The sequence below is a fragment of the Oncorhynchus gorbuscha genome, linkage group LG18, assembly GCF_021184085.1.
Source record: "Oncorhynchus gorbuscha isolate QuinsamMale2020 ecotype Even-year linkage group LG18, OgorEven_v1.0, whole genome shotgun sequence".
Classification (NCBI taxonomy): Eukaryota; Metazoa; Chordata; class Actinopteri; order Salmoniformes; family Salmonidae; genus Oncorhynchus; species Oncorhynchus gorbuscha.
The window spans coordinates 13,877,501-13,904,376 of NC_060190.1; the positions used below are offsets into that span (position 1 = coordinate 13,877,501).

General features: G+C 43.9%; 1 protein-coding gene across 11 annotated transcripts in view; it reads left to right on the forward strand.

Moving 5' to 3' along the window:
* Positions 1-26,876, forward strand: part of LOC124002879 (trafficking kinesin-binding protein 1-like) — a 68,278-nt gene that overhangs the window by 15,098 nt on the left and 26,304 nt on the right. For 4 of the 11 annotated variants that reach the window (XM_046310674.1, XM_046310666.1, XM_046310667.1 and 1 more), the window contains 13 exons: positions 240-431; positions 18,919-18,995; positions 19,198-19,314; positions 19,626-19,723; positions 21,436-21,544; positions 21,632-21,710; positions 21,940-22,070; positions 22,493-22,567; positions 22,773-22,984; positions 23,322-23,561; positions 24,441-24,805; positions 25,073-25,279; positions 25,737-25,845. In XM_046310674.1, the coding sequence (XP_046166630.1) occupies positions 240-431; positions 18,919-18,995; positions 19,198-19,314; positions 19,626-19,723; positions 21,436-21,544; positions 21,632-21,710; positions 21,940-22,070; positions 22,493-22,567; positions 22,773-22,984; positions 23,322-23,561; positions 24,441-24,805; positions 25,073-25,279; positions 25,737-25,845 (2,011 nt within the window). The other 7 variants (XR_006833147.1, XM_046310671.1, XM_046310673.1 and 4 more) reach the window with 7 other exon arrangements.

The following is a 26,876-nucleotide window of genomic DNA, read 5'->3' on the forward strand; positions in this document are numbered from 1 at the left end:
GGAGAAGGGGTTCACTTTCATGTTGGACAGCACTTGTTAGAAGCTAGTGGGAAGATGTGTCTCTTAGAACCATTGTAGGGGACATTAGATGGGAACTCCATTCAGTCAGTGCCTCAGGGGGGGCAGCAGAGACTTGGAGATTTCAGAACACTCAATCCAATGTGATGAATGCTGTCTCTTTGTTCTTCCATATCTCCCTCCCTCCCTCCCTCCCTCCCTCCCTCCCTCCCCACTGTCAGAACTTTGTTCAGGTGGCGATAGTGAGGTAGAGATAGTGAGCCTGCTGTCTGAGGGACTGCCTAACTACACTCTGCGGGCAGACTGCATGTTTGGCTACGACCACGACGACTGGCTCCACACTCCTCTGCTGCCCCCGGAGGTTGCCCTGGGACTCACACACGACCAGATAGAAGAGACACTCAAGTACTTCTGTAAGTTCACCACTCTGTCCACGCTAGGCATCTAACACAGGAGAAGGCAACTCTGGTACTGGAGTGCCAAATGTACCGCACCTGTTTTACTAGTTAATCACTTCACCAAATTAGCTTGGAGGGAATCAACCACTTAAATCCAATGATGAGTGAAAGCACCTACCTGGTCTCCTAGATCTAAATTGGAGCTCGTATTCATAAAGGGTTTTAGAGTAGTAGTGCTGATTTTGGATCAGGTCCCCCTGTCTCTCCTATATTACACCATTATTTATCATTGCTGCATATCAGAGGCAAGAACAATTCGCAGATGAACTTGAAAATGTCTGGTATAGCCTACGCTCCAAATTGCGATGTGATTTGACGAAAACACAGACATTTTGCCAAGGCAGAGATGAGTGGCTGACACTGAGACATACTTGGACAGCAGTGGACACTTCCATTCGGGCCCTTTTGACAATCGCCAAATGTCATAATACTTTTTGGTGTTTTGTGTAACAGATGTCTCTGTTTGGAGGCTGGAAATATGTTGCCAGTGGCTGAACATGCACACAGGTCGTCTAGTAAAACAGCCCTTTGAAGCAGGGCTGGATTAATGCAGGGGTTTACAGGGACTGAGGCCCCTGGGCCTAGGACTGTGGGGGGCCCAAGAGGTAGCAAACAAATATTTAAAAAATGTGTTTCAAAAAAATAAATATACGGTGCATTCAGACCCTTCCCTTTTTTGAAATGTTATTATGTTACAGCCTTATTCTAAAATTGATTTAAAAAATGTTTTCCTCGTCAATCTACACACAATATCCCATAATGACGAAGCAAAAACAGGTTGTAGAAAGTTTAGCAAATTTATAAAACATAAAAAACATATACCTTATTCACAAAAGTATTCAGACCCTTTGCTATGAGACTCAAAATTGAGCTCATGTGCATCCTGTTTCCATTGATCATCTTTGAGATGTTCCTTCAACTTGATTGGAGTCCACCTGTGGTCAATTCATTTGATTGGCCATGATTTGGAAAGGCACACACCTGTCTATATAAGGTCTCACAGTTGACAGTTCATGTCAGAGCAAAAATCAAGCTATGAGGTCGAAGAAATTGCCCGTAAAGCTCTGAGACAGGATTGTGTCAAGGCACATATCTGGTGAAGGGTACCAAAAAATGTCTGCAGCATTTTAAAGGTCACTAAGAACATCATTCTTAGATGGATGATGTTTGCAACCACCAAGACTCTTCCTACAGCTGGCCGCCTGGCAAAACTGAGCAATTGGGGAGAAGGGCCTTGGTCAGGGAATGTTTTCCTCAACCACAGGAGGACTCAGAAGCCCGCTGTCAATGAGTGTCCTGCTCCTGCTGCCCTGTTAATCGTCAGATGGTGGGGAGGAGAAGGAGGTAGGGGGCCCACATGGGTAACTGGGGAGCCCTGTCTTGATTGGTTAACTGATTAATAAACTGTTTTTTAAAATGTTTTAAATGCATAATAAATCAATGTTACTGGTCAATTGTGTGAGTCAGGGGCTGGGCCCAGGCCCGTTGGAAGCCCAAGAAGCAAAATACATTTTATTATTATTATTTATTTTATCCAAGGGAATTGACCAAGAATCCGATGGTCACTCTGACAGAGCTCCAGAGTTCCTCTGTAGAGATGGGAGAACCTTATGGAAAGGGAAGCCAGTCCTCAGTAAAAGGCACACGACAGTCCACTTGGAGTTTTCCAAAAGGCACCTAAGACTCTCGGACCATGAGAGAAACAAGATTCTCTGGTCTGATGAAACCAAGATTGAACTCTTTGTCCTGAATGCCAAGCGTCTTGTCTGGAGGAAACCTGACACCATCCCTACGGTGAAGCATGGTGGTGGCAGCATCATGCTGTGGGAATGTTTTTCAGAGGCAGGGACTGGGAGACTAGTCAGGAAAGAGGAACGGAGCAAAGCTCAGAGATGAAAACCTGCTCAGGACCTGACCGGGGCGAAGGTTCACCTTCCAACAGGACAACGACCCTAAGCACACAGCCAAGACAACGCAGGAGTGGCTTTGGGACAAGTCTCTGCATGTCCTTGAGTGGCCCAGCCAGAGCCCGGGACTTGAACTCGATCGAACATCTCTGGAGAAACATGAAAATAGCTGTGCAGCGACATTCCCCATCCAACCTGAGAGCTTGAGAGCTTCTCTTCTGCAGAGAAGAGTCTGTAATGTAATAAAATGTGGAAAAAGTTGAGGGTCTGAATACTTTCCGAATGCACTCTATCTTTCTTTTTACTGCAACCGCCAACCACAGGAGGACTCAGAAGCCCGCTGTCAATGAGTGCACACAGCCTGCTCCTGCTGCCCTGTTAATCGTCAGATGGGGGGAGGAGGTAGGGGGTCCACGTGGGTAACTGGGGACTGATTTAATAAACTTAAAAATAATAATAATTGCATAATAAATCAATTTTACTGGTCAATTGTGTGAGTCAGGGGCTGGGCCCAAGCCCGTTGGAAGCCCAAGAGGTAAAACAAATTGTATTATTATTATTTATTTTATCCAACCACAGGAGACAACTCTCAATGTTAAAAATACAACGGAGACCATAATTTAGCCAGAGAGGATCAATAGTTTCTAAACAATAACTGTGGATTAAATTAGATCACAAGACATATATCTAACAGCCAAAATAAATGAAACACCAACATAAAGTGTCTTAAAATGGTTTGGACCACCACAAGTTGCCAGAACAGCTTCAATGTGCCTCTGCATAGATTCTACAAGTGGATCTAAACCATGCCAGGAAAATGCACCCGACACCATAACATACTGAAGTCATTGTTTGACAATCAGATCAAAACATCATGACTGGTTGTGTTTATGCCACAATAAAAGGTCATACATTTTTCGAGTAAAATTACAAATCTTTATGACGAGGCCCACAGAGATCATATTAAATTGATTGGGATTCTATATTTAATTCTATGTTTTAGGCTCATACATTTTTTGGGGACACTCTCAAATGGATGCACATTCTTCCTGTACCGGGAAGAAATTAGTTCTACTTTCAGCCCTTCCAGGAACTGATGCTTAAACATACACAACTTGATGTACTGTACCTGTGGCATTCAGGACCAGGGCTACCGACTCCCAAAACTATTGCATGTACCACTGTGGAGGCGTGTCTTATATTTCAGGGTTGAGAACATGCTGTCCACTATCTAGTGTCCTAACCTGGTAAGATTAAGTCAATACATGACTTATTCCTCAGTTGAATATGTACTGAATGTCGCAGGGCTATTCAATTCCGGTCCTGGAGGGCCGAAACACTTCTGTTTTGCGTCCTCTCTTTCCAATTAGGGACTAATTTAGACCTGGGACACCAGGTGAGTGCAATTAACTACTAAGTAGAAACAAAAAAACAAATGTTTCGGCCCTCCAGGAACAGAATTGAACAGCCCATAGTGTTTTATAGGCAATGTTTTAGCCTACAGCAATTCCATCTTAAAAGTCCTACTGTGAATTGACCCCTCACATAGGCTTTGTAATTGGTAAATGGAAACCTTTTCACAGATTACACATATCCTTTAATCACTGGACTTTATAGTATAACATTGATAGGATAATTATCAGGTCATCCATATGGTGTGGATCTAAAGAGCTTGTGGTCTGACTCCTTGCCTGTAAGACAAATACAATTGGAAGAAATAAGATACAATGCCTTGCAGAAGTATTCACCCCCTTGGAGTTTTTCCTATTTTGTTTCATTACAACCTGTAATTTACATTTATTTTTATTTGGATTTCATGTAATGAACATACACAAAATAGTCAATTGGTGAAGTGAAATTTAAAAAAATTACTTGTTTCAAAAAATAAAAAAACCCACGGAAAAGTGGTGCGTGTATACAGTGGGGCAAAAAAGTATTTAGTCAGCCACCAATTGTGCAAGTTCTCCCACTTAAAAAGATGAGAGGCCTGTAATTTTCATCATAGGTACACTTCAACTATGACAGAGAAAATGAGTGAAAAAAAATCCAGAAAATCACATTGTAGGATTTTTAATGAATTTATTTGCAAATGATGGTGGAAAATAAGTATTTGGTAAATAACAAAAGTTTATCTCAATACTTTGTTATATACCCTTTGTTGGCAATGACAGAGGTCAAACGTTTTCTGTAAGTCTTCACAAAGTTTTCACACACTGTTGCTGGTAATTTGGCCCAATCCTCCATGCAGGTCTCCTCTAGAGCAGTGATGTTTTGGGGCTGTTGCTGGGCAACACGGACTTTCATCTCCCTTCAAAGATTTTCTATGGGGTTGAGATCTGGAGACTGGCTAGGCCACTCCAGGACCTTGAAATGCTTCTTACGAAGCCACTCCTTTGTTGCCCGGGTGGTGTGTTTGGGATCATTGTCATGCTGAAAGACCCAACCATGTTTCATCTTCAATGCCCTTGCTGATGGAAGGAGGTTTTCACTCAAAATCTCACGATACATGGCCCCATTCATTCTTTCCTTTACACGGATCAGTCGTCCTGGTCCCTTTGCAGAAAAACAGCCCCAAAGCATATTTCCACCCCCATGCTTCACAGTAGGTATGGTGTTCTTTGGATGCAACTCAGCATTCTTTGTCCTCCAAACACAACGAATTGAGTTTTTACCAAAAAGTTATATTTTGGTTTCATCTGACCATATGACATTCTCCCAATCTTCTTCTGGATCATCCAAATGCTCTCTAGCAAACTTCAGACGGGCCTGGACATGTACTGGCTTAAGCAGGGGGACACGTCTGGCACTGCAGGATTTGAGTCCCTGGCGGTGTAGTGTGTTACTGATGGTAGGCTTAGTTACTTTGGTCTCAGCTCTCTGCAGGTCATTCACTAGGTCCCCCCGTGTGGTTCTGGGATTTTTGCTCACTGTTCTTGTGATCATTTTGACCCCACGGGGTGAGATCTTGCGTGGAGCCCCAGATTGAGGGAGATTATCAGTGGTCTTGTATGTCTTCCATTTCCTAATAATTGCTCCCACAGTTGAATTCTTCACACCAAGCTGCTTACCTATTGCAGATTCAGTCTTCCCAGCTTGGTGCAGGTCTACAATTTTGTTTCTGGTGTCCTTTGACAGCTCTTTGGTCTTGGTCATAGTGGAGTTTTTGGAGTGTGACTGTTTGAGGTTGTGGACATGTGTCTTTTATACTGATAACAAGTTCAAACAGGTGCCATTAAAACAGGTAACGAGTGGAGGACAGAGGAGCCTCTTAAAGATGAAGTTACAGGTCTGTGAGAGCCAGACATCTTGCTTGTTTGTAGTTGACCAAATACTTATTTTCCACCATAATTTGCAAATAAATTCATAAAAAATCCTACAATGTGATTTTCTGGATTTTTTTTCTCTCATTTTGTCTGTCATAATTGACGTGTACCTATGATGAAAATTACAGGCCTCTCTCATATTTTTAAGTGGGAGAACTTGCACAATTGGTGGCTGACTAAATACTTTTTTGCCCCACTGTATGTATTCACCCCATTTGCTATGAAGCCCCTAAATGAGATCTAGTGTAACCAATTACCTTCAGAAGTCACAGAATTAGCTAGATTGCACACAGGTGGACTTTATTTAAGTGTCACATGATCTGTCACATGATCTAAGTATATATTCACCTGTTCTGAAAGGCCCCAGAGTCTGCAACACCACTAAACAAGGGGCACCACCAAGCAAGCAACACTATGAAGACCAAGGAGCTTTCCAAACAGGTCAGGGACAAAGTTGTGGAGAAATACAGATCAGGATTGTGTTATAAAAAATATCTGAAACTTTGAACATCCCACCATTAAATCCATTATTCAAAAATGTAAAGAATATGACACCACAACAAACCTGCCAAGAGGGGGCTGCCCACCAAAACTCACGGACCATGCAAGGAGGGCATTAATCAGAGAGGCAACAAAGAGACCAAAGATAACCCCGAAGGAACTGCAAAGCTCCATAGCAGAGATGGGAGTATCTGTCCATAGGACCACTTTAAGCCATACACCCCACAGAGCTGGGCTTTACGGAAGAGTGGCCAGTAAAAGCCATTGCTTAAAGAAAGAAAATAAGCAAACACGTTTGGTGTTCGCCAAAAGGAATGTGGGAGACTCCCCAAACATATGGAAGAAGGTACTCTGGTCAGATGAGACTAAAATGTAGCTTTTGGTCATCAAGGAAAACGCTATGTTTAGCGCACACCCAACACCTCACATCACCCCGAGAACACCATGATGGTGGCAGAATCATGCTGTGGGGATGTTTTTCATCGGCAGGGACTGGGAAACTGGTGGTCAGAACTGAAGGAATGATGGATGGCACTAAATACAGGGAAATTCTTGATGGAAACCTGTTTCAGTCTTCCAGGGATTTGAGACTGGAATGGAGGTTCACCTTCCAGCAGGACAATGACCCTAAGCATTCTGCTAAAACAACACTCGTGTGGTTTAAGGGGAAACATTTAAATGTCTTAGAATGGTCTAGTCAAAGCCCAGACCTCAAGCCAATTGAGAATCTGTGGTATGACTTAAAGATTGATGTACACCAGCGGAATCCATCCAACTTGAAGGAGCTAGAGCAGTTTTGCCTTGAATAATGGGTAAAAATCACATGGGGTTAGATGTGCTAGCTTATAGAGACATACCCCCAAGATACTTGCAACTGTAATTGCAGCAAAGGTGGCTCTACAAAGTATTGACTTGGGGGGGGGGGGGGGGGTGAATAGTTATGCACGCTCAAGTTCTCTGTTTTTGCTTTATTTCTTGTTTGTTTCGCAATAAAAATTATTTTGCATCTTCAAAGGGGTAGGCATGTTGTGTAATTCAAATGATACAAAATCCCCAAAATTCCAAGGGGGGTTGAATACTTTCACAAGACACTGTATCTCAATACACAGTGTAAGCATTAGTAGTGTCCACAAGAGAAGACTGTGAATGTAGCAATTTGTCCTGCAATAATATATCTGATTTTGGACCAATTTATACAGGTGTCTTTAAGTCACACTTGAAAATACCCTCATAATAGAATCACACATAGTGGTGACAAAATTCTTGGTTGGATGGGGTGGTATGGTTCCAAAGGGCTTGGTTGGTAGCATGTTGACAACAGGGAGTACCGTATATAATGACCATGGTAAACTCCTGCTAGTTTATCTTGAACTGTGAATCTGAGGTCTGACGCAGATTTCCGAGTTAAGGTCTGGCTAAAGATTATATCTGTTTCAATTGTCCTTTCAACAAAGTGTTTTCGCTTGACTCTCCTATGCAGACGTGGAAAAACAAATCTAATGAGATTTGTAAATGTTTTTTCAGCAATATTGTGATTGTTTTAATGGGGTAATGTTATAAAGGTAAATGCTAAAATATGAGCTAGAGATAGATATGGGTGAAATTGATCATAGTCACAAGATCATAGTCTGATTCTAGGAAGAAACAGTTGATTTGGTACATGGACTCCTGCATACTTTATCCCTCAATCTAAACACAACAAACACTCAGTTTACCCAAATCCAACACTCAACATCATGCTACTGACTATTACAATGCTACTCCACTGTCATAATCACGTTAACGGGACACTATTATATCAGCATCTCCATTTATCAATACAGTACAGTAGCACATGTATGTATGGTCTGTTTAGTAGAGGAGCTAACAGAAGATCCTTACTCCTCCCCCTTCCCTCTGGTGACTTTAGGGGAGGTGTCTAATCCTCTAGCCACATCCCTTCCCCTGTTGCTTGGGGCCACAGATGCCAAATGCCACTAAACTGATTAGCCTGTTAGCTACAATCAGTTTCCTTCTGCACCTCCAGTCCAGGACTGACTTTAACAGTAGCCTTTACAAAGGGCTTGGTCCCGAGCACTGACTGTTCTTCCGACATCACGGCGACACTGACCGTACTCTCATCACTGTGTAGGACTTGGTCGTCTTAGCAACCCATCAGTAGTGTATATTTTAATGATCTGTCTGTGAGCATAGTCTAGACCAGAGAGGTGTCGGAATGGTGACAGGTTGAAAGCTCAGAGATTGGGTTTGCCGTGTAAACAGTGTGTATTTGTGGCCTTTGGTGTAATTCTTGAGAGAGACATCCTGAAGAGGTTAATTAATGTGAAAGCAAGTCGATGGTCTCAAATATAGACGGACGTTTAAGATTGGTTGAACATTTTGGCCAGGTCTCCCCTGGTTTTTTTGTGTGATCTTTTTTACCTCAATGGGACAGCCTGGTGATATATGTTTGTTTCCAACATTAGGACTGTTTCCCTAAATAATTTAAATCCGCTTTGTTCTGTTTCCTTGCCAAGATACTAACGAGTATCGCAAGGCTGGTATTGTCCCAACCCTACACTCAAGCCGATCGTGACTAGGGGTACATTGCCATGTTGGTTCCCATGTAAGACAGGATAGACTGTACTCTCTTTTACTCAAGTCAATTGTAACTGGGGGTACTGTGCCAGGGATACGAGGGTTGCCAGATTCCAATAAGACAGCGAGAATAATCCCCCATAAGGCAGGATAGGCTGTACCCTCCTTTCATTCAAGCTGCTTTGGGCTGGGGGTACAGTCCGTGCCAGAGTTGCAATATCCCATATGATTGCATGGCGTACTCCTTTATAACATTACATTACATTTAAGTCATTTAGCAGACGCTCTTATCCAGAGCGACTTAATAAGGCAGGATAGGCTGTACCCTCCTTTCACTCTGTCTTCTTTGCAGAGCACAGGACAGACGGGTACACAGCCAGTCAGCTGACACACAGCTGTGTCTTATGCCTGATCCCATGTTGACATTCGCTCCTTAGCACGCGGCACGTGCCCTAAACTTCTGTAAAGCTCTTATTTGGGTGTCCCTCTTCTGGTAATCTACATTGGTGCACACCTGTTCTGATCTAAATCTGTTCCCTCGCTCCTGTTTTTGCTCTCTGTTCCGTCTGTGGGTTGACCCATTCACTGCTTCTCTCACTTTCTACCCTCCTCTAGCTGTCTCTTTTATACCAATTCAGTATGTTTCTCTTACTCCCTTTTCTCTGTTATTTCCGGGTTCTTTCATGCACCTTCTGTCTCCTGGCTTCTTTTTCTCCATCTCAAAGACTCTCTCTCCTTCTCTGCCACCCTTCTTTTTTTTAAAGATTCAACTTCCTTCCAGTTACAGACGTATTAGTAAGTAGTCCTTTTGTGTCTGGCTCTGTTGCTTGAAATACCGGTACAGCTTACAGTCTTAACAGAGCTGGCAGGGATATGGGTGGATGCCCATGTAAGTAAATAGACCCACCTGAAAGGGAGTTAACCCTTATCTCTGGGTGCGTCTGAAATGGCATCCTATTCCCTATGTAGTGCACTACTTTTGACCCGGGCTTGGTTCAAAAGTAGGGCATTAGACAGGGAGTATGGTGACATTTCAGATGCAACCTTTGTGTTTTGCCGTTGCGCTGGACGGCTGACCACGTCAAAGAGCAGAACGTGACTGATTACACTCTTCATATATCTTTGTTGATCGTCGCTTGCTATGTGACCACTTCATAGTGTACTTTACACTGGTTCAGTCTCTCTTTATCTGATCAGTGATATGGAGCTTATGGTGTTGTTTTTCTCATACTGTGTTTCCACGGAAACCGTGGGCGCCCATAAAACTATTTGGCCATTTGGCCATTGACCTCTAAGGGTGTGTTCTTTCATCTTAGTCAAATATTGAACTGTGAACTGCGTTGCATTGGTTGATTGCAAGGAAGTGATATCAGTGCAAAGTGGTTTCTTGTGTCAATATTGACTAGCAACTTATGTTTTTGTCCATATCTGCAGAGGCAGAATGGATTTGTCCATGAATAGCAGTTCTTGGTAACACTTTACTTGATCCTTCCACTGTTATTAGTATGATATTACATAAGTCATGATAACTGACATCATTTTATGTCAATATAACATTGTCAGGTTGCTTGCAGTGCTATTTTATGCACTCTAATAATGGCTAGGCTGGGGTGTGGGACTGTGTGGGGGGTCCCAGATGGTTGAGGGGCAGTTCTTGGGGAACCGTGGGGGGAGGACGGTTTGGGCCGGTGGCTGATGGATCACTGGTTCAGGTCCCCGTTTTTGACCTTGTGGGAGATCTTGAGCAGGGCGTTGACCCTGGTTGCTTCTGTGTGTCTCTCTGGGTGGGAGTCTGTTAGACGACTAATGTGATGGAGTTGTTGAGCGGCTTCACTGCCAGTATATTGTATGTTTTTTAAAATATTCAATACAAAAACAAAACAATGGCTAGGTTGGCATAGTCATGACTGTTTCAAATCAGTCAGCTAATTATGACTGCTTAGTGCTTATGGTACGTGTTATTTCATGCCTTTGCAAAAACGTCAGTTTTGTCATAGATAATGTGAGGAAAATGTTAACAAACTTTACTACTACACAGCTTTTAATGAGCTTTGGTTTGGTGCACTTTTTATTGGAGACAAAGGGCACGACCATGTATATTCTGTACTGTAGCCTTCTTTATCCATCTTGGCCCTAGCTTAAGCTTAACTTTCCATTGTCTTTCTAATACGGTGACTCAACAAATCCTATTGTATCAGCGACCGGTTTCTGTTAACTGAATTAATCAGTGAGGTTTGGAAGGGTAAGGAAGTCCACTTGTATTGGATGGGCTGATATTTTTACATTTACATTTACATTTAAGTCATTTAGCAGACGCTCTTATCCAGAGCGACTTACAAATTGGTGCATTCACCTTATGACATCCAGTGGAACAGTCACTTTACAATAGTGCATCTAAATCTTAAGGGGGGGTGAGAGGGATTACTTATCCTATCCTAGATATTCCTTAAAGAGGTGGGGTTTCAGGTGTCTCCGGAAGGTGGTGATTGACTCCGCTGTCCTGGCGTCGTGAGGGAGTTTGTTCCACCATTGGGGGGCCAGGGCAGCGAACAGTTTTGACTGGGCTGAGCGGGAGCTGTACTTCCTCAGTGGTAGGGAGGCGAGCAGGCCAGAGGTGGATGAACTCAGTGCCCTTGTTTGGGTGTAGGGCCTGATCAGAGCCTGGAGGTACTGAGGTGCCGTTCCCCTCACAGCTCCGTAGGCAAGCACCATGGTCTTGTAGCGGATGCGAGCTTCAACTGGAAGCCAGTGGAGAGAACGGAGGAGCGGGGTGACGTGAGAGAACTTGGGAAGGTTGAACACCAGACGGGCTGCGGCTGGATGAGTTGAAGGGGTTTAATGGCACAGGCAGGGAGCCCAGCCAACAGCGAGTTGCAGTAATCCAGACGGGAGATGACAAGTGCCTGGATTAGGACCTGCGCCGCTTCCTGTGTGAGGCAGGGTCGTACTCTGCGGATGTTGTAGAGCATGAACCTACAGGAACGGGCCACCGCCTTGATGTTGGTTGAGAACGACAGGGTGTTGTCCAGGATCACGCCAAGCTTCTTGGCGCTCTGGGAGGAGGACACAATGGGAGCTGGCAGCCTCCATTTTGTCTTGGCTGGCTAATGCGTCGTGTTGGGGTGCTGTGTACACAACCCTGGTAGGAAAGCAACGTGGATAGGGGGATGAAACGGGATTGGGGGGCGGGGGTGTAAAGACCGAAAGGAAAAGAGAAGGGGGAGACGGTGAAAGTTGTGTCCCAGCCGCTCCTTGCGTGCCGCACTCGACCTGAAAGAAACCGTCTGCAGGTGAAACATTTATGAAGGGGAGGTTAATATTTGATTGGGAGAGAACACTTGAGTGCCAGGGTAGCAACAGGGAGGGCACTGGGTGGATGAAGTGATGATGATGATGATGGTGGTGATGAAGGCTAGACTTCAGGGATGTGTTTTTCCCTATACAAAGTTGTTATATGTCAATAAAGCATACCTGGCATATATCTGATATATTGTTTTTCCACATCAGTTGATGTGAAATAAGCAGCTTTAGTACTTTGGCATTACTTTATTTTAACTCTGTCAATACAGACCATTATTTGCAAAACATGAAAACAATGGGCATCTCTCCAGTTTGTACATTCACTATTGTGTTTGCATTGTTTTACTGTGCATGTGAGGTTTGTGCTAACATACTAAAGAGCTCAGTAAATTGAGAGGCCCTGCTGAAAACCCAGCTTGACGTCAATTCATATACTACTTTCCCTCTCAGACACCTATCTTCTCTCCACACAAACAGCAACAGTCCACACAAACATCAACAGTCGATTTACAATCCCAGTCTGTTTGTACAGTATCAGTGTTGCATCCCTCTCCCTCTACAAGGGGGTGTGGCTCAGTCTGCACCAATATTATGTGTGCAGGAAGATAACAGTCATGGCCTTGGCTGGAGCGTACCATCTCACTCTGCCTCACGGGGATGCCGGGACTAAGCGCATTCTCTCGCTAAACCAGATTATAATTTTGTATTGTGTTTTATATTAAAGACTTGCATTTCTATATGTATAGTTCTTAGGCAAAGTTGGGTATGATCTATTTGAGCTTTTATGCGTCGTTCTGGTCTCAAAACTACCTCCGACACCGCTCCTTCTCTTTTTGCGTTCCCACAGTCCAGTGTGGCCAGGTTGATATAAGCAAGAGGGTGACTGCAGATGGACCTCCCAGTCAGAGGGATTACATATTAACACTAAGGACAGCTCAGTCTCATCTCACACACGTAACACATACCCACACAGTCACAGGGACACACAGAGGAGGATGCTGTTTTGAACGCGCCACGGAGCATCGGCTTATTGAACGAGCATAGAGCTGAAACGGGGAACAGAAGAACAAGAATAAATAGAGCAATATAACAGAAGGAGGGATGGAAGAGAGCTTCTGTCCGGTCACCATGGAGGTGTGGAGCTCCTCTGCTTCCGAGGAGGAAGAGAAGGAGAGCGGCCACGGGAGCCAGGAGGAGGAAGAAGAGGAGGTGGAGGAGGGAGGAAAGCCACACAATAAGGAGATTCTGTGCAGGGAACTGATGCAAGGTGAGGGGGTAAAGGGAGGATGAGAGACGGACAGAGAAGAGAGAGTGATTGGGAGAGGAGCAAGGATCGAGGGAGCAATGGAGGAGGTTGAGAGAGGGGAAAAGGAGGGAGTTGCAGGCGATCAGGGGGATTCTGCAGCCATAAATCTGTCTTGTTGGCAGTGTTGCTGTGCTGTTAACATATTGTAGAATCTGTGCAGGTTACAGTCAAGCTAAGTGAGTGACTGTATGGCTGGGAAGGTGCTTATGCATGAATTATTTGTTGTATGAATGGTTCTTTCAGCTGTGATTTCATTCACATGCAGTAACACATGGTTAGGTTATTGACTGGCTGTATGTGTGTATATGAATATCTGAAGCCTGATCTGTGTCTCTACTTTTGAGTCATTGAAGTCACATATGCCAAATGTGTAACTTACCTCCAGTGAACAGGGGCTGCCAGGTTTACTGAGCTTGCAGTTCTCCCCATTGAGTGTGAAGGTCACTGTGCCACAGTGTGTGTACTTAGCAGCAGTTTGTGTGTTTTCCGTCAGCAGCAGCAGTGTTTTCTGTGGTGTATTGTCTCTGTGCCTTTTGAGTGTCATTGACTTTGGGCTGCAGTAGACAGACTGGCTGGAAAAGGTTTGTGGACTTTTAGGACTCGATATGAAGGTCAAAAACATGGAAGTACTGGCTACCCACTCGGCACAGACGTCAGTTTGGTTAAAAATACATTTCACATGCTATTGGATTTATGTTAAAAGTTGGGTGTCTAAATGCCCTTACGATTGATGACATTTTGCAAATCCAATTAGTTTTCCACGTTGATGTCATCATATAGATTTTTTTGGGGTTGAAATGACAGGAAACAAAGGTTGATTCAACCAGTTTTTGCCCAGTGAGTATGTTCTAGTACTGTCCAATTGCCCTGATGAGAACAATGTTTTGTAAAGATGGGATCTATCATATCTTAAATTAAGAAATTGAACCAACCCCTCATGTTTGAATTGGGTAATTTTCCATAATTGTTTCAGTGGGCATTTAATCGAATTTTCAATTCATGCCCTAAATTGATGAAATGACAAGCTGGTCATGCTGACCATGCTATTCTGTTATGGTCCTTCAATGCGGCAGGTATCATGATGATGCCCTAGATTCACACCCTAGTTAATTGTCTTCACTCCGTGCCTCTAGCAATATTCCATATGCTGGGTTACAGTATATTATACACTCAATTTGTAAGTCGCTCTGGATAAGAGCGTCTGCTAAATGACTTAAATGTAAATGTAAATACACTCAGTGGCCAGTTTATTAGGTACACCTCCCCGTTCACGAAAATGGTTCTCCTACGGACATTTGAGTCACGTGGCTTGCTATATAAAGCAGGCATGGAGACATTACGTTTCTGTTCGGTTGAATGTTAGAATGGGGAAAAACGAGTGACCTAAGCAACTTTGAGCGTGGCATGATCGTCGGTGCCAGGCGCACTGGTTCCAGTACCTTGGGACACACAACTCGTCGGTCCTTGTCGGGGATGGGTTATTGCAGCAGATGAGCACATCAGGTTCCACTCCTATCAGGTAAAAACAAGAAGAAGCGGCTCCAGTGGGCACGTGATCACCAACACTGGACAATTGAGGAGTGGAAAAATGTTGCCTGTTCTGACGAATCCCGGTTCCTGTTGCGTCATGCTGAGTCAGGATTTGGCGTAAGCAGCATGAGCCCATGACCTCATCCTGCCTGGTGTCAACGGTACAGGCTGGTGGTGTAATGGGGTGGGGAATGTTTTCCTGGCACATGTTAGGTCCCTTGATACCAACTGAGTAACATGTCTATTCCCCAAAGAATTCAGGCTGTTCTGGAGGCAAAGGGGGGTCCGACTTTGTACTAGATGGGTGTACCAAATAAACTGGACACCGAGTGTATAATTTTATTTCACCTTTATTTGTCATTCTGAACAGGCAGTTAACCCACTAGGCCGTCATTGAAAATAAGAATTTGTTCTTAACTGGCTTGCCTAGTTAAATAAAGGTAAAATAAAACATTTAACCAGGTAGGCTAGTTGAGAACAAGTTCTCATTTACAACTGCGACCTGGCCAAGATAAAGCAAAGCAGTGCCACACAAACAACAACACAGAGTTACATATGGCATAAACATACAATAGAAAAAATCTAGAATGATACTCCTACAGTATAATACTGAGTATATGAAATAAGAATACGGCAGATTATTCATTCTACCTCAAAATATTCAAGATCGATTCTTTGCAATATAGATCAGAAATTACTGTACACTATCAAGGGTTTGACTTGCAGATTAAAGGGGCACCCTGGTTTGACACACTGATATATAGTTTCTAAGAAGTGGCCTATTTCAGCTAGAGAACGTCTTTCTTTTCAGCCTCCATTTGGTCCTTTGTCTGAACGGGCAGCGTGCTGGCTGGCTGGCACCTTTTCTGTTAGTGCACTGCGACACTGGCATAGATGCTGGCACATATCCAGAAAACGAACAGACTTTTCTAGAAAATCTCTGGCGTTACATGACTGTTACACAATGGCTAAATAAAATTGGATGAATTATAATATTTCATTACACAAGTACAGTACAGCTGTAATCTGTAGGCACTGATACTCAAGGGATTTTGATGATGATGTCCTCAGGGCTGCCTACACCACAGACGGGCAGAAACTTTAACCTGGGTGCAGTTTCTGCCACAAATTATGGTTTCTTATCTCCCTTGTCGTCATTTAGTATTACGTGGAATTAACTAGGCTAATGATGTAATCATAAATTATGTATAGCTAGAGGCCGGATATATTTGATGAGGTCTAATATATTTAATAGATTACGTAGAGGTCTAATATTTCTGACCAAATAGTCAATTGGGTTTTAATGTTTATAGACCCAAGTTCAATATTGAGATTCACTGGCTCTTTACTGCCTTAAAGCACTCATAGTAGGCCTCAATGACCCTCTAGGCAGGACATTGGTGTACTGGCTGTCTCTTTCTCCCTGACCCCTGCACCACACAGCTAAACGGATCAGGGCAGGAAGACGTAGGTATTGTGATGTCACGTGCAAGTTTCTGCAATCTGTCCCAGGCCCATACAATGGCCTGCCCTGTATTAGTAGTCTAATGCCGCAGAATGGACGTTCCAAGAAGATTGGGAGAAAGGCTTATGATAACGTCTGTAGTGATGCGAGAATCAGACTGACAGATGAGCTTGTGGGATTGATCCCTATGGATTCCTGTTGATCCTGTAGGCTCCTATGTACTGTACAGGATCCACTCTGAACCCTCTCGGTTAGGGTACATTGAGCTAGGATAGTGTGGTCTTGGTGGGTAATATAGTACAGTATGTATTTCACAGACAGTCAATCAACTACTGTACTGTGGCATAGCTTTAAAAGGGATAGTCCACTCAGATTTCATCATTCTTGAAACATTTTCTTTCCAAAGAAATCAATAAAGCTTGACACTGAAAATAAATTAAGAAAATAAGTTAACATACAAATTCAGCATTAGTTCTTCTTGATAGTCCAACACAATGTTCTGTCTTCAGTGTGTCTGAACTAAATACCCTTTTCTTGTCTGGAAAGCAGTCCAGTCTATAAGCTTGTAAAGATTGAGAAGCTATTTGGGAAGCTAAATGGGGATTTAGCATTAGCATAAGTATGTACTCCAAGTAAATATAACCATATAACCATTGGATTTTAAGTTCTATGGATGAATCTATTTTGATAATAGTACAATTAGGAATTGTTCCATGGATAGAGCTATTTCAATTGTAGTGGCCCGATTTTATAATTAGTCTTTGTTCTATGAAGTTACTTTAATTGAAGTAGGCCTAGCCATATTAGAAAATGTGCCTTTTGTTCTATGGAGGAAGCTATTTTAATTGTAGTTTCAGATGGGAACATTAGCAGTTCGCCTATCCCAGTTAGGACGACAGTGTTTTAGGAAGCTATACTTACTTAGGGTCAGTTATCCATGTGGCTATGTAATCTTATTATTGAAAACTGGACACCCTTGCTCTGCTCTACAATTGAAAATGGTAGGCTACCTGATCAAACTGATTGTCCAGATTAGATTAGGCTATTCCGGGGTATTTTACAGAATGTTCGTCTTAATAAAGAACACAATTAGGGTTTGTCTTTATGATATACTGAACTGTAGGAATGTATCATTGTAGACTCAGCGATAAACAAATGACCTGCAACGTATTGGCACTTCTTTTGGTGCATAGGTAGCAGCTCTGTCTGTTGCAGGGGTTAGGTTGGCATTGTAGCTGCACTCTGCTAGTGCCCGCGCCCAGTGCTGCGGGAAGCCGTTGGATCCAACTCAACCACCACCCGCTTCTGTGGACCGGTCTCAGTATCCTAGAACAAGATGTTATTTCTCTTTCTTTCTCTCTCACTCTTTCTTTCTCTCTTTCTCCTTTTATTTAATTCTCTGTTTCTCTCCTTCTCATTTGCTCTCCCTATATCTCTTTTTTTCCCATGCTGCAGACCCCCGTCCCCTCTAAACAAGGACACACACTATTTTCTTAAAGGGTTCAAAGGATTAATGACTGTAGGCATACAGTTGATCCGGCCCAGGACCATTTCATTCCATTGAATAATTGGCTCATGGATGCTGTTAGTCACCCCATTTTCAGCCAAATGCTGCCCCTCACTTTAATGATTTGAATCTACTGTACAGTACTGATGAGTACCTCATCTCGTTGGTGCCAGCCAGGCTTTTGATCAAAGGGAGATTTTTAATGGCATGTACCTGCATGAGACTACATCTGCAGGATGTATGCTGATGAAAATAAATGTCAACTTGAAAGTCCCGGCTGATTGGTCGGGATAGAAACATATTTTGGGATTATTTGGAGATGAGGCCTTGCACAGAAACCATGGGTCCCCCTTCTTTAGGTCACCAGAATGATTACTATGACAAACGAAGCATCAACTGTAACTCCATGATGACTCAGCTTCTAAACAGGATGACCACTATTGACCCGCCCATCAATCCTGAACACGGTCGCGGTGTCCATTCACAAACCAGTAAACAAACTGACCTGTCAATAACCAGATTTCTCTATAATCACGGCCATAGATATCCAGCCCGACTTCCTACTGGGAGTTAACTGTTCTTATTACCGTTTTCTACAGCAGCTTTTGCTGAGGTATATTTATATCAGAGGGAAAGAGAGAGATGGGTCTTATCCCTGTAATGAGGATCAGGCTAAGAGGATAAGCTCTGACTGACTGGCGGTCAGTGCCCCGGTCTGTTTCCTTTCAACTGTTGTTGACCATGAGTCATTCACTGGACGAGAGGCGATAAGAGAGGACATAGTTGCGGGACAATAATGACCTGGGCAGTTAGCTTTTACCTGTCAAAGTTTTACTTCCCGATATCGTGGTCAGTGTACGCCAGAAATTATCTTAGCTCCTGTGACCAATTTAAGTTTCTAACCAGAAAGTTACTGTCTCTATACTGTCCCAATAATTCACTGTCCAATACTCTTACTTTTCAGTGAACCATATATTAACCAGGTATTTTTCTTTTCTCCCTCCATTCCCCATCTCCCACCTACAGTGCTGTGTTCAGAGAGAGTGGGCCAGGTCACGAAGACGTACCATGACATTGAGGCTGTCACCCACCTACTGGAAGAGGTAAGTAAATTTAACAGGATCGTTTTCATACTTGAACCCTTCATCAAATTGAATAACGTGTACCTGAGTATATTATCCATTTGAGCAAATCACGATAGTCATCAGCCATAAGCATGTTGCTAGAATGACAAACAAGTCTTCTACTAGAAACTAGACTGTAACTACATCACAGAATGAAGAACATCAAACCGCTGTCTTGCAGAAAGAGCGGGACCTCGAGCTGGCGGCCCGGATCGGCCAATCACTGCTCAAGCAGAATCGGGATCTAACGGCACGGAATGAGTTAATGGACGAACAGCTGGAGATTGCTAAGGAAGAGGTATGAAACCATCACTGTGGTCCTACTTTGATTTATCTCACCTATTACAGACAGAATACAGTAGTACTGGAGCATAGCATTTAGCGAGAGGAAATACATACAGCGTATGTAGTCTTTAGTTCCAGCCCGACATTAACACAGCTGGTTCAATTTTGATTTAGACCTTGTATCACTTGAATCATTGCATTAATGCTAGGCAGGATCAAAAGCCTGCACACCCGGTAACTCGCCCGGACCAGGAATGGGGACCATTTTACATGATAGATCCTAGTTCAGTACTCTGACCCTGCTTCCTGGTTCCAATTCACCAGATAGCCCAGCTGCGACATGAGCTCTCAATGAGAGACGACCTGCTCCACTTGTACGCCAGCACAGAGGAGATCGAGAACGCCTCCGACTCACACGCACTGTGAGTGTGTACACACACACACACATACACACACACATACACTGCAGAGTATACATACACATCGTACATCCCCTCAGGCATATCAGCACAACTTTGGCAGGTACAGTGCCTTGGGAAAGTATTCGGCCCCCTTGAACTTTGCGACCTTTTGCCACATTTCAGACTTCAAACATAAAGATATAAAACTGTATTTTTTTGTGAAGAATCAACAACAAGTGGGACACCATCATGAAGTGGAACGACATTTATTGGATATTTCAAACTTTAACAAATCAAAAACTGAAAAATTGGGCGTGCAAAATTATTCAGCCCCCTTAAGTTAATACTTGGTAGCGCCACCTTTTGCTGCGATTACAGCTGTAAGTCGCTTGGGGTATGTCTCTATCAGTTTTGCACATCGAGAGACTGACATTTTTTCCCATTCTTCCTTGCAAAACAGCTCGAGCTCAGTGAGGTTGGATGGAGAGCATTTGTGAACAGCAGTTTTCAGTTCTTTCCACAGATTCTCGATTGGATTCAGGTCTGGACTTTGACTTGGCCATTCTAACACCTGGATATGTTTATTTTTGAACCATTCCATTGTAGATTTTGCTTTATGTTTTGGATCATTGTCTTGTTGGAAGACAAATCTCCGTCCCAGTCTCAGGTCTTTTGCAGACACCATCAGGTTTTCTTCCAGAATGGTCCTGTATTTGGCTCCATCCATCTTCCCATCAATTTTAACCATCTTCATTGTCCCTGCTGAAGAAAATCAGGCCCAAACCATGATGCTGCCACCACCATGTTTGACAGTGGGGATGGTGTGTTCAGGGTGACGTGCTGTGTTGCTTTTACGCCAAACATAACATTTTGCATTGCCAAAAAGTTCAATTTTGGTTTCATCTGACCAGAGCACCTTCTTCCACATGTTTGGTGTGTCTCCCAGGTGGCTTGTGGCAAACTTTAAACAACACTTTTTATGGATATCTTTAAGAAATGGCTTTCTTCTTGCCACTCTTCCATGAAGACCAGATTTGTGCAATATACGACTGCTTGTTGTCCTCTTGGCTGCATCTCTGATCAGTCTTCTCCTTGTATGAGCTGAAAGTTTAGAGCGACGGCCAGGTCTTGGTAGATTTGCAGTGGTCTTGATACTTCTTCCATTTCAATATTAGCGCTTGCACAGTGCTCCTTGGGATGTTTAAAGCTTGGGAAATCTTTTTGTATCCAAATCCGGTTTAAACTTCTTCACAACAGTATCTCGGACCTGCCTGGTGTGTTCCTTGTTCTTCATGATGCTCTGCGCTTTTAACGGACCTCTGAGACTATCACAGTGCAGGTGCATTTATACGGAGACTTGATTACACACAGGTGGATTGTATTTATCATCATTAGTCATTTAGGTCATCATTGGATCATTCAGAGATCCTCACTGAACTTCTGGAGAAAGTTTGCTGCACTGAAAGTAAAGGGGCTGAATAATTTTGCACGCCCAATTTTTCAGTTTTTGATTTGTTAAAAACGTTTGAAATATCCAATAAATGTCGTTCCACTTCATGACTGTGTCCCACTTGTTGTTGATTCTTCACAAAAAAATACAGTTTTATATCTTTGTTTGAAGCCTGAAATGTGGCAAAAGGTCGCAAAGTTCAAGGGGGCTGAATACTTTCGCAAGGCACTGTAAACGTAAGACTTAAATTCTGACCGCCTTCTCCCTCTCTCCTGGTTTTCAGAATGAAGAGGAACGAGTCATCTAACTCCATCAGTAACTTTGTCAATTATGACTTCATACAGCAGAAACTCAAAGGTCTGGAGGAGGAGAACCTCAAACTACGCTGTGAGGTGTGGAACACTGACTACTTCCAAATACCTGAAATCATTGAAGTGGATTGGAAACTTGCTAATGCAATTGATGTTGCTACTCCACAGGCCAATGAACTGACGTCAGAGACCGCTAACTATGAGGAACAAGAGCAGGAGCTGATGATGGTGTGTGTGGAGGAACTCAGTAAGTATATGTACTACAGTGTAATACTATGCATATTTGTTAAGGTATACGGTATTACTGTGTTCCTGAGGGAGAGGTAATTGGTGACTGCGTGAATACAGTGAAAACAGTATGTGTTCGTACTGTGTATTCATACTAACCCGCTCTGTCTCTCTCCCTCTTTTTCTCTCTCTATCGTCTTCTCTCCCTCTTTTTATTTTTGTTCTCCCTCCCCCCCTCCCTCCCCCAGCCTCTGTGAATAAGCAGGTGGTGGACCTGTCTGATGAGTTGGCCCGTAAGGTGGAGGACACCCTCAGGCAGCAGGAGGAGATCAGCTCCCTGCTCGCACAAATAGTCGACCTGCAGGCACGGTGCAAAAGGGTGAGTGATCACAGACCCAACGAGGCAAAGGCATACACACACCTAAATGCATACCCAGACACGCACGCACACACACACACACACACACACACACACACACACACACACACACACACACACACACACACACACACACACACACACACACACACACACACACACACACACACACACACACACACACACACACACACACACACACACATGCAGTGCACGGACACACACAGAGTTGATATGGCACTCCTCTCATGCCTTGAGGTTCCACAAGGACAAAAGACTCAAGACTCACCCACACCGAACACTTCTATAAGGGAGTACATTAAATATTTACATGTGCACTGAAGTTGGAATCTACAGTATCAAGTTGGTAAACAGTGTCACTGATACGATCATGGTATTAACTCTCCACTCTGTTCCTCTAGCTCACCACTGACAACGAAGAGCTGACCCAGCACCTGAGTGCCTCACGGGAGAGCCAATCACAGCTCAAATCAGAGGTAAGACACGCCCTCCACACTCTCCCAACAATCCATTACCCTCCAATGAGCTATGTAGAACTATTAGGATAAAGTTGCTCTTTAACACAAATCTATGGTCTGTTTTTGGCTTTTCCCCCTTATTGTTAATGCAATGATTTGAAGCGTGTAAATAACCACAGTAGCAGTGTGTATCTAACTGACCTCTGGCACTCCCTGGCTGCAGCTAAACTACCTGCAGGACAAGTACTCAGAGTGTGAGGACATGCTACGGGAGGCCAGAGAGGACATTAAGAACCTGCGCAACAAGAGCCTGCCCAACAGCACGGTGCAGCGCTACAGCTCCCTATCAGCCGTGTTCCCCATGGACTCCTTGGCAGCGGAGATTGAGGGCACCTTCCGCAAGGGCCTGGACGTCCCCGCCCCCTCCGAGTACAAGTGAGTGATGATGTCACTCTGAAAACATAAAACACCGGGGACAATGTGCTTTTTCCAACCTGTTAAGCTCAGTTGAATGACAATGCCGGTATGTCAGTTATGTGCCAGAGGTGAAGTGTTATCAAGTATGTTTGATTGAACAAAGACAGCATGACATAACAAAGCACATCTGTTGATGAATAATATAGAATAAGTCAAGTACAATGTTTGAAATGTTTCCAGAATTACACTAAAGGAGATCGAATTTTCAAGCAGAAATACACTGACAATGTTAGACTTACTACCAGGCACTTTGTCACCACCACTAATCTATATGGTTTATCTATGGTTGTCAAAGGAATCACCCGTGGCGTGTGTTTGAGACGGTGAAGGTGGTGAACCAAGCGTCGAGGCTGCGGTCGCGGTGCCACTCCCCCGGCCAGGTGCCCGGCTCCAGCCCTGTGTCGCTGCGCTCCAGCCGTGCCTCCACCCCCCGTACCAGCTACTACGGCTCAGACAGCGCCAGCCTCACCTTGGAGGACAAACCACCTAGTGCCGTATCGAGACTGGCAGAGGTGGCACACACTGAGGACAGCAGGTGAGACTGGCAACCGTGTGTAAATATACACTCCCGGTCAAAGGTTTTAGAACACCTACTCATTCAAGGGTTTTTCTTTATTTTAAATTTATTTTCTACATTGTAGAATAATAGTGAAGACATAAACTATTAAATAGCATGAAATAATGACTGTCGTGTCTCCTTGCTTATTTGAGCTGTTCTTGCCATAATATGGACTTGGTCTTTTACCAAATAGGGCTTGGTCTTTTACCAAATAGGGCTATCTTCTGTATACCCCCCTACCTTTTCAGAAGACTACTGCTTGGCTCAAACACATTAAAGGAAAGAAATTCCACAAATTAACTTTTAAGAAGGCACACCTGTTATTTGAAATGCATTCCAGGTGACTACCTGATGAAGCTGGTTGAGAGAATGCCAAGAGTGTGCAAAGCTGTCACCAAGGCAAAGGGTGCCTAATTGAAAAAGCTCAAAAAATATATATATTTTGATTTGTTTAGCACTTTATTTGGTTACTACATGATTAGGCATTCTAAAACTTTTGACCGGGAGTGTACATGGGTATTTATGGGTATATGTGTGAATCACATTAACTCTCATAGAGTCTACAGACCTCAGACACACAGAGTATTTACTTTTAAAATTAATTTGTATTTGTCACATACTTCACAGACAACAGGCGTAGACTAACAGTGAAATGCTTTTCCATAGTATATTAATGGACTGTCCTTCATACATGTTCAAACATACATATATATATTATATTTCTCTGGTCTATGTGTACTAATAACAGCAGTGTATTTGTATTCAAAACCTATCCTACCTCCTCTGCTCTGAGTGTTTGTGCATTAACAGTGTGCAGTATATCATTAACCTTCCTTTATTTCTCTCTGATCTCAGTGTGAGTGGCCCTAAGCGTCTGGGTATGCCGGGCATGCCTGGAGGCCAGGACCTTGAAGCCGCCCTCCGCTGTTTATCTGACCGCCAGCAGAGCCATGCCTCAGAGCGCCCCTTCTTTGAGGTGGAGCGTGAACGCAAACTCCACGCCCTGGCCGCCGCCTGCCAGCGGTGCAGCGAGAAGGGTGGGGGGGTGGGCGAGCTGGGCTCCAGCGGGTTCCTTACGCCCAACGACAGCCTGGTGTCCAGCTCGGTGGCGTCAACAGGCACCAACTACTCCAATGGCAGCTCGCTGCACTCCTCGGCCGGATCGGGTGGCTCGCGCTCCTACCTACCTGACCGCCTGCAGATTGTCAAGCCCCTGGAAGGTGAGGAGGGACGGGGAGACCCTGTGTGTTCTTAGCGGTAACTCAACTGTTAGTTTTACGGTAACTTGCCTAAGGTTGATGGACCCAGTTTCAAGTGAAACTATGAATGTAGACTTCATAGCTGAAATTAGACACTCTTTACAATTATTTCCTTCTTTCAATCTGGAAAATATGCATGATTAGAGAAATACAGGTTATTACATAAACAAATGTGTTATTCCCAACATGCAACAATGTTAACTATATCACACTTCCTCTGCACCCCAGGCTCAGTGACCCTGCACCACTGGCAGCAGCTGGCCAAGCCCAACCTGGGAGGTATCCTGCACCCTCGCCCGGGGGTCCTCACCAAAGACTTCCGGGAGCTGGAGATCGACCTCCAACACGTCTACAGCCTCAATGACCTGGAGGAGGACGAGCCTGACCTATTACAGCTCTCCCATGGCCTGGCTGCCGGAGCCCACGGAACCATTGGTAAGAAAAGAGGCCACAGGGTAGTGTTTAGTTGAATTTAGTAGATACGGTTGATAGGGTCTCAATTGTGAGCGAAAACACTCACACATACACACACATTACACACTCATTCCTCTGGTCCATCTAGTCTGGTGTGGAAATCTGATCATTCTCCCTTCTCCCTCCGACGGAACTCTTTAGGTCCGTCAGATTGGGTAAGGGAGAACGATCAGGCATTGACACTGGAACCTTCTATTTGGATAACATGTCTACTGTGGTCCATATCCCCCTAAGTTCACCTGTGTGGTAGGTGTGATGTTACTAAACAGTTTGTCATTCCAACTCATACTGTCGTTGTATATCATACATTCTCCCATCTGTGTCGTGTGGTGGGTGGCTCTGGGATTTTCCTCATCCATTGTGAGTAGCTTTGTGTGTTTTTGTGTGTAGTTGTGTTAAGTGTGTCCATCACCCACAGTCACTCCTCCATCCTCTGGCCCCAACCTACCCCAGACCCCTCCCACCCACACCGTCACCACCTGTCGGCGCCACCACCCATCCCTCCTGCTCCCCTCCTTCTCCACCAGGTAAGATCTGCGAGTCCCTCACACACACCTATTCATTGGTTATACTTTATTTTACAGTCCGGTTTCACATTTTATTTGATGTTTGTTCTTTTTAACCAGGAAGGCCGTTAAGATATTTTTTTAGAGGGAGACCTGGCCAAGAAAGCAGCATACAGTCAAGTGCATAAAGTGACATGTTTTTTGTCTGGTATTTACTTAGAGCGTATTTATGGTGACAATGAATACTGGTAATGACGTGTAATGTAATTTACAATATGACGACAAAAGACTACACCACTCTCAAAACAGCAGCTTTTCTGCCCCATTTTTCTCCTCAAAGGTACCTTGCTACTTTGTGTGTATAGCAGTCCTTCTCTCCTCCCTTACTCAATCCGTCTCTCCTTACCCCATGTCTCTCCCCTCAGTGGTAGGAAACGCTGGTCCAAGCACTTTCTCCAGCTCTAAAGGGGGCTTCCTAGGCAAAGTAAGAGCCAACAGGCACGGACAGAGTGGGAATGATGCAGGAAAATCCCATATGTAATCCACTAACTTTTCTAAACCATGCCCCTTCTAACTCTGACCCCACCCAACCCGGAAGCAAAACTATTGATCATACCCCACGCTAGAGCCTTAAACAAACACCACTACAAAGTAACGTGAATGAATGCACTCGCAGCTTCGACAATGCTTCAACCTTCTATGCATAAAACAAATGGATGTTCTTGTGTCTATTTAAATGACTTTGAGGTGTAGTATTCGATTATTGGGGTCAAATCCTAAATTAAGATTCACACGTAACTCAAACTTTAATACACACAGGTCTCCCATTCCAACATCTTTAATGCCTGCTTCTCTATTAAGGATGTGGTCCATTATCTTGAATCTACTTCGTAAGCAACATGTCACACACTTGCTTGGCATGCTATCTTGGACACCATGGCCCCTGTGCTCATCTTAACAGTTCCTGATCCCTTCCAGATTCTTCCAGGTAAACTGAATGAGCCAACAGAAATCCTCTTTTCAGTTCTCAGGCTGACTAACTAACTGACTAA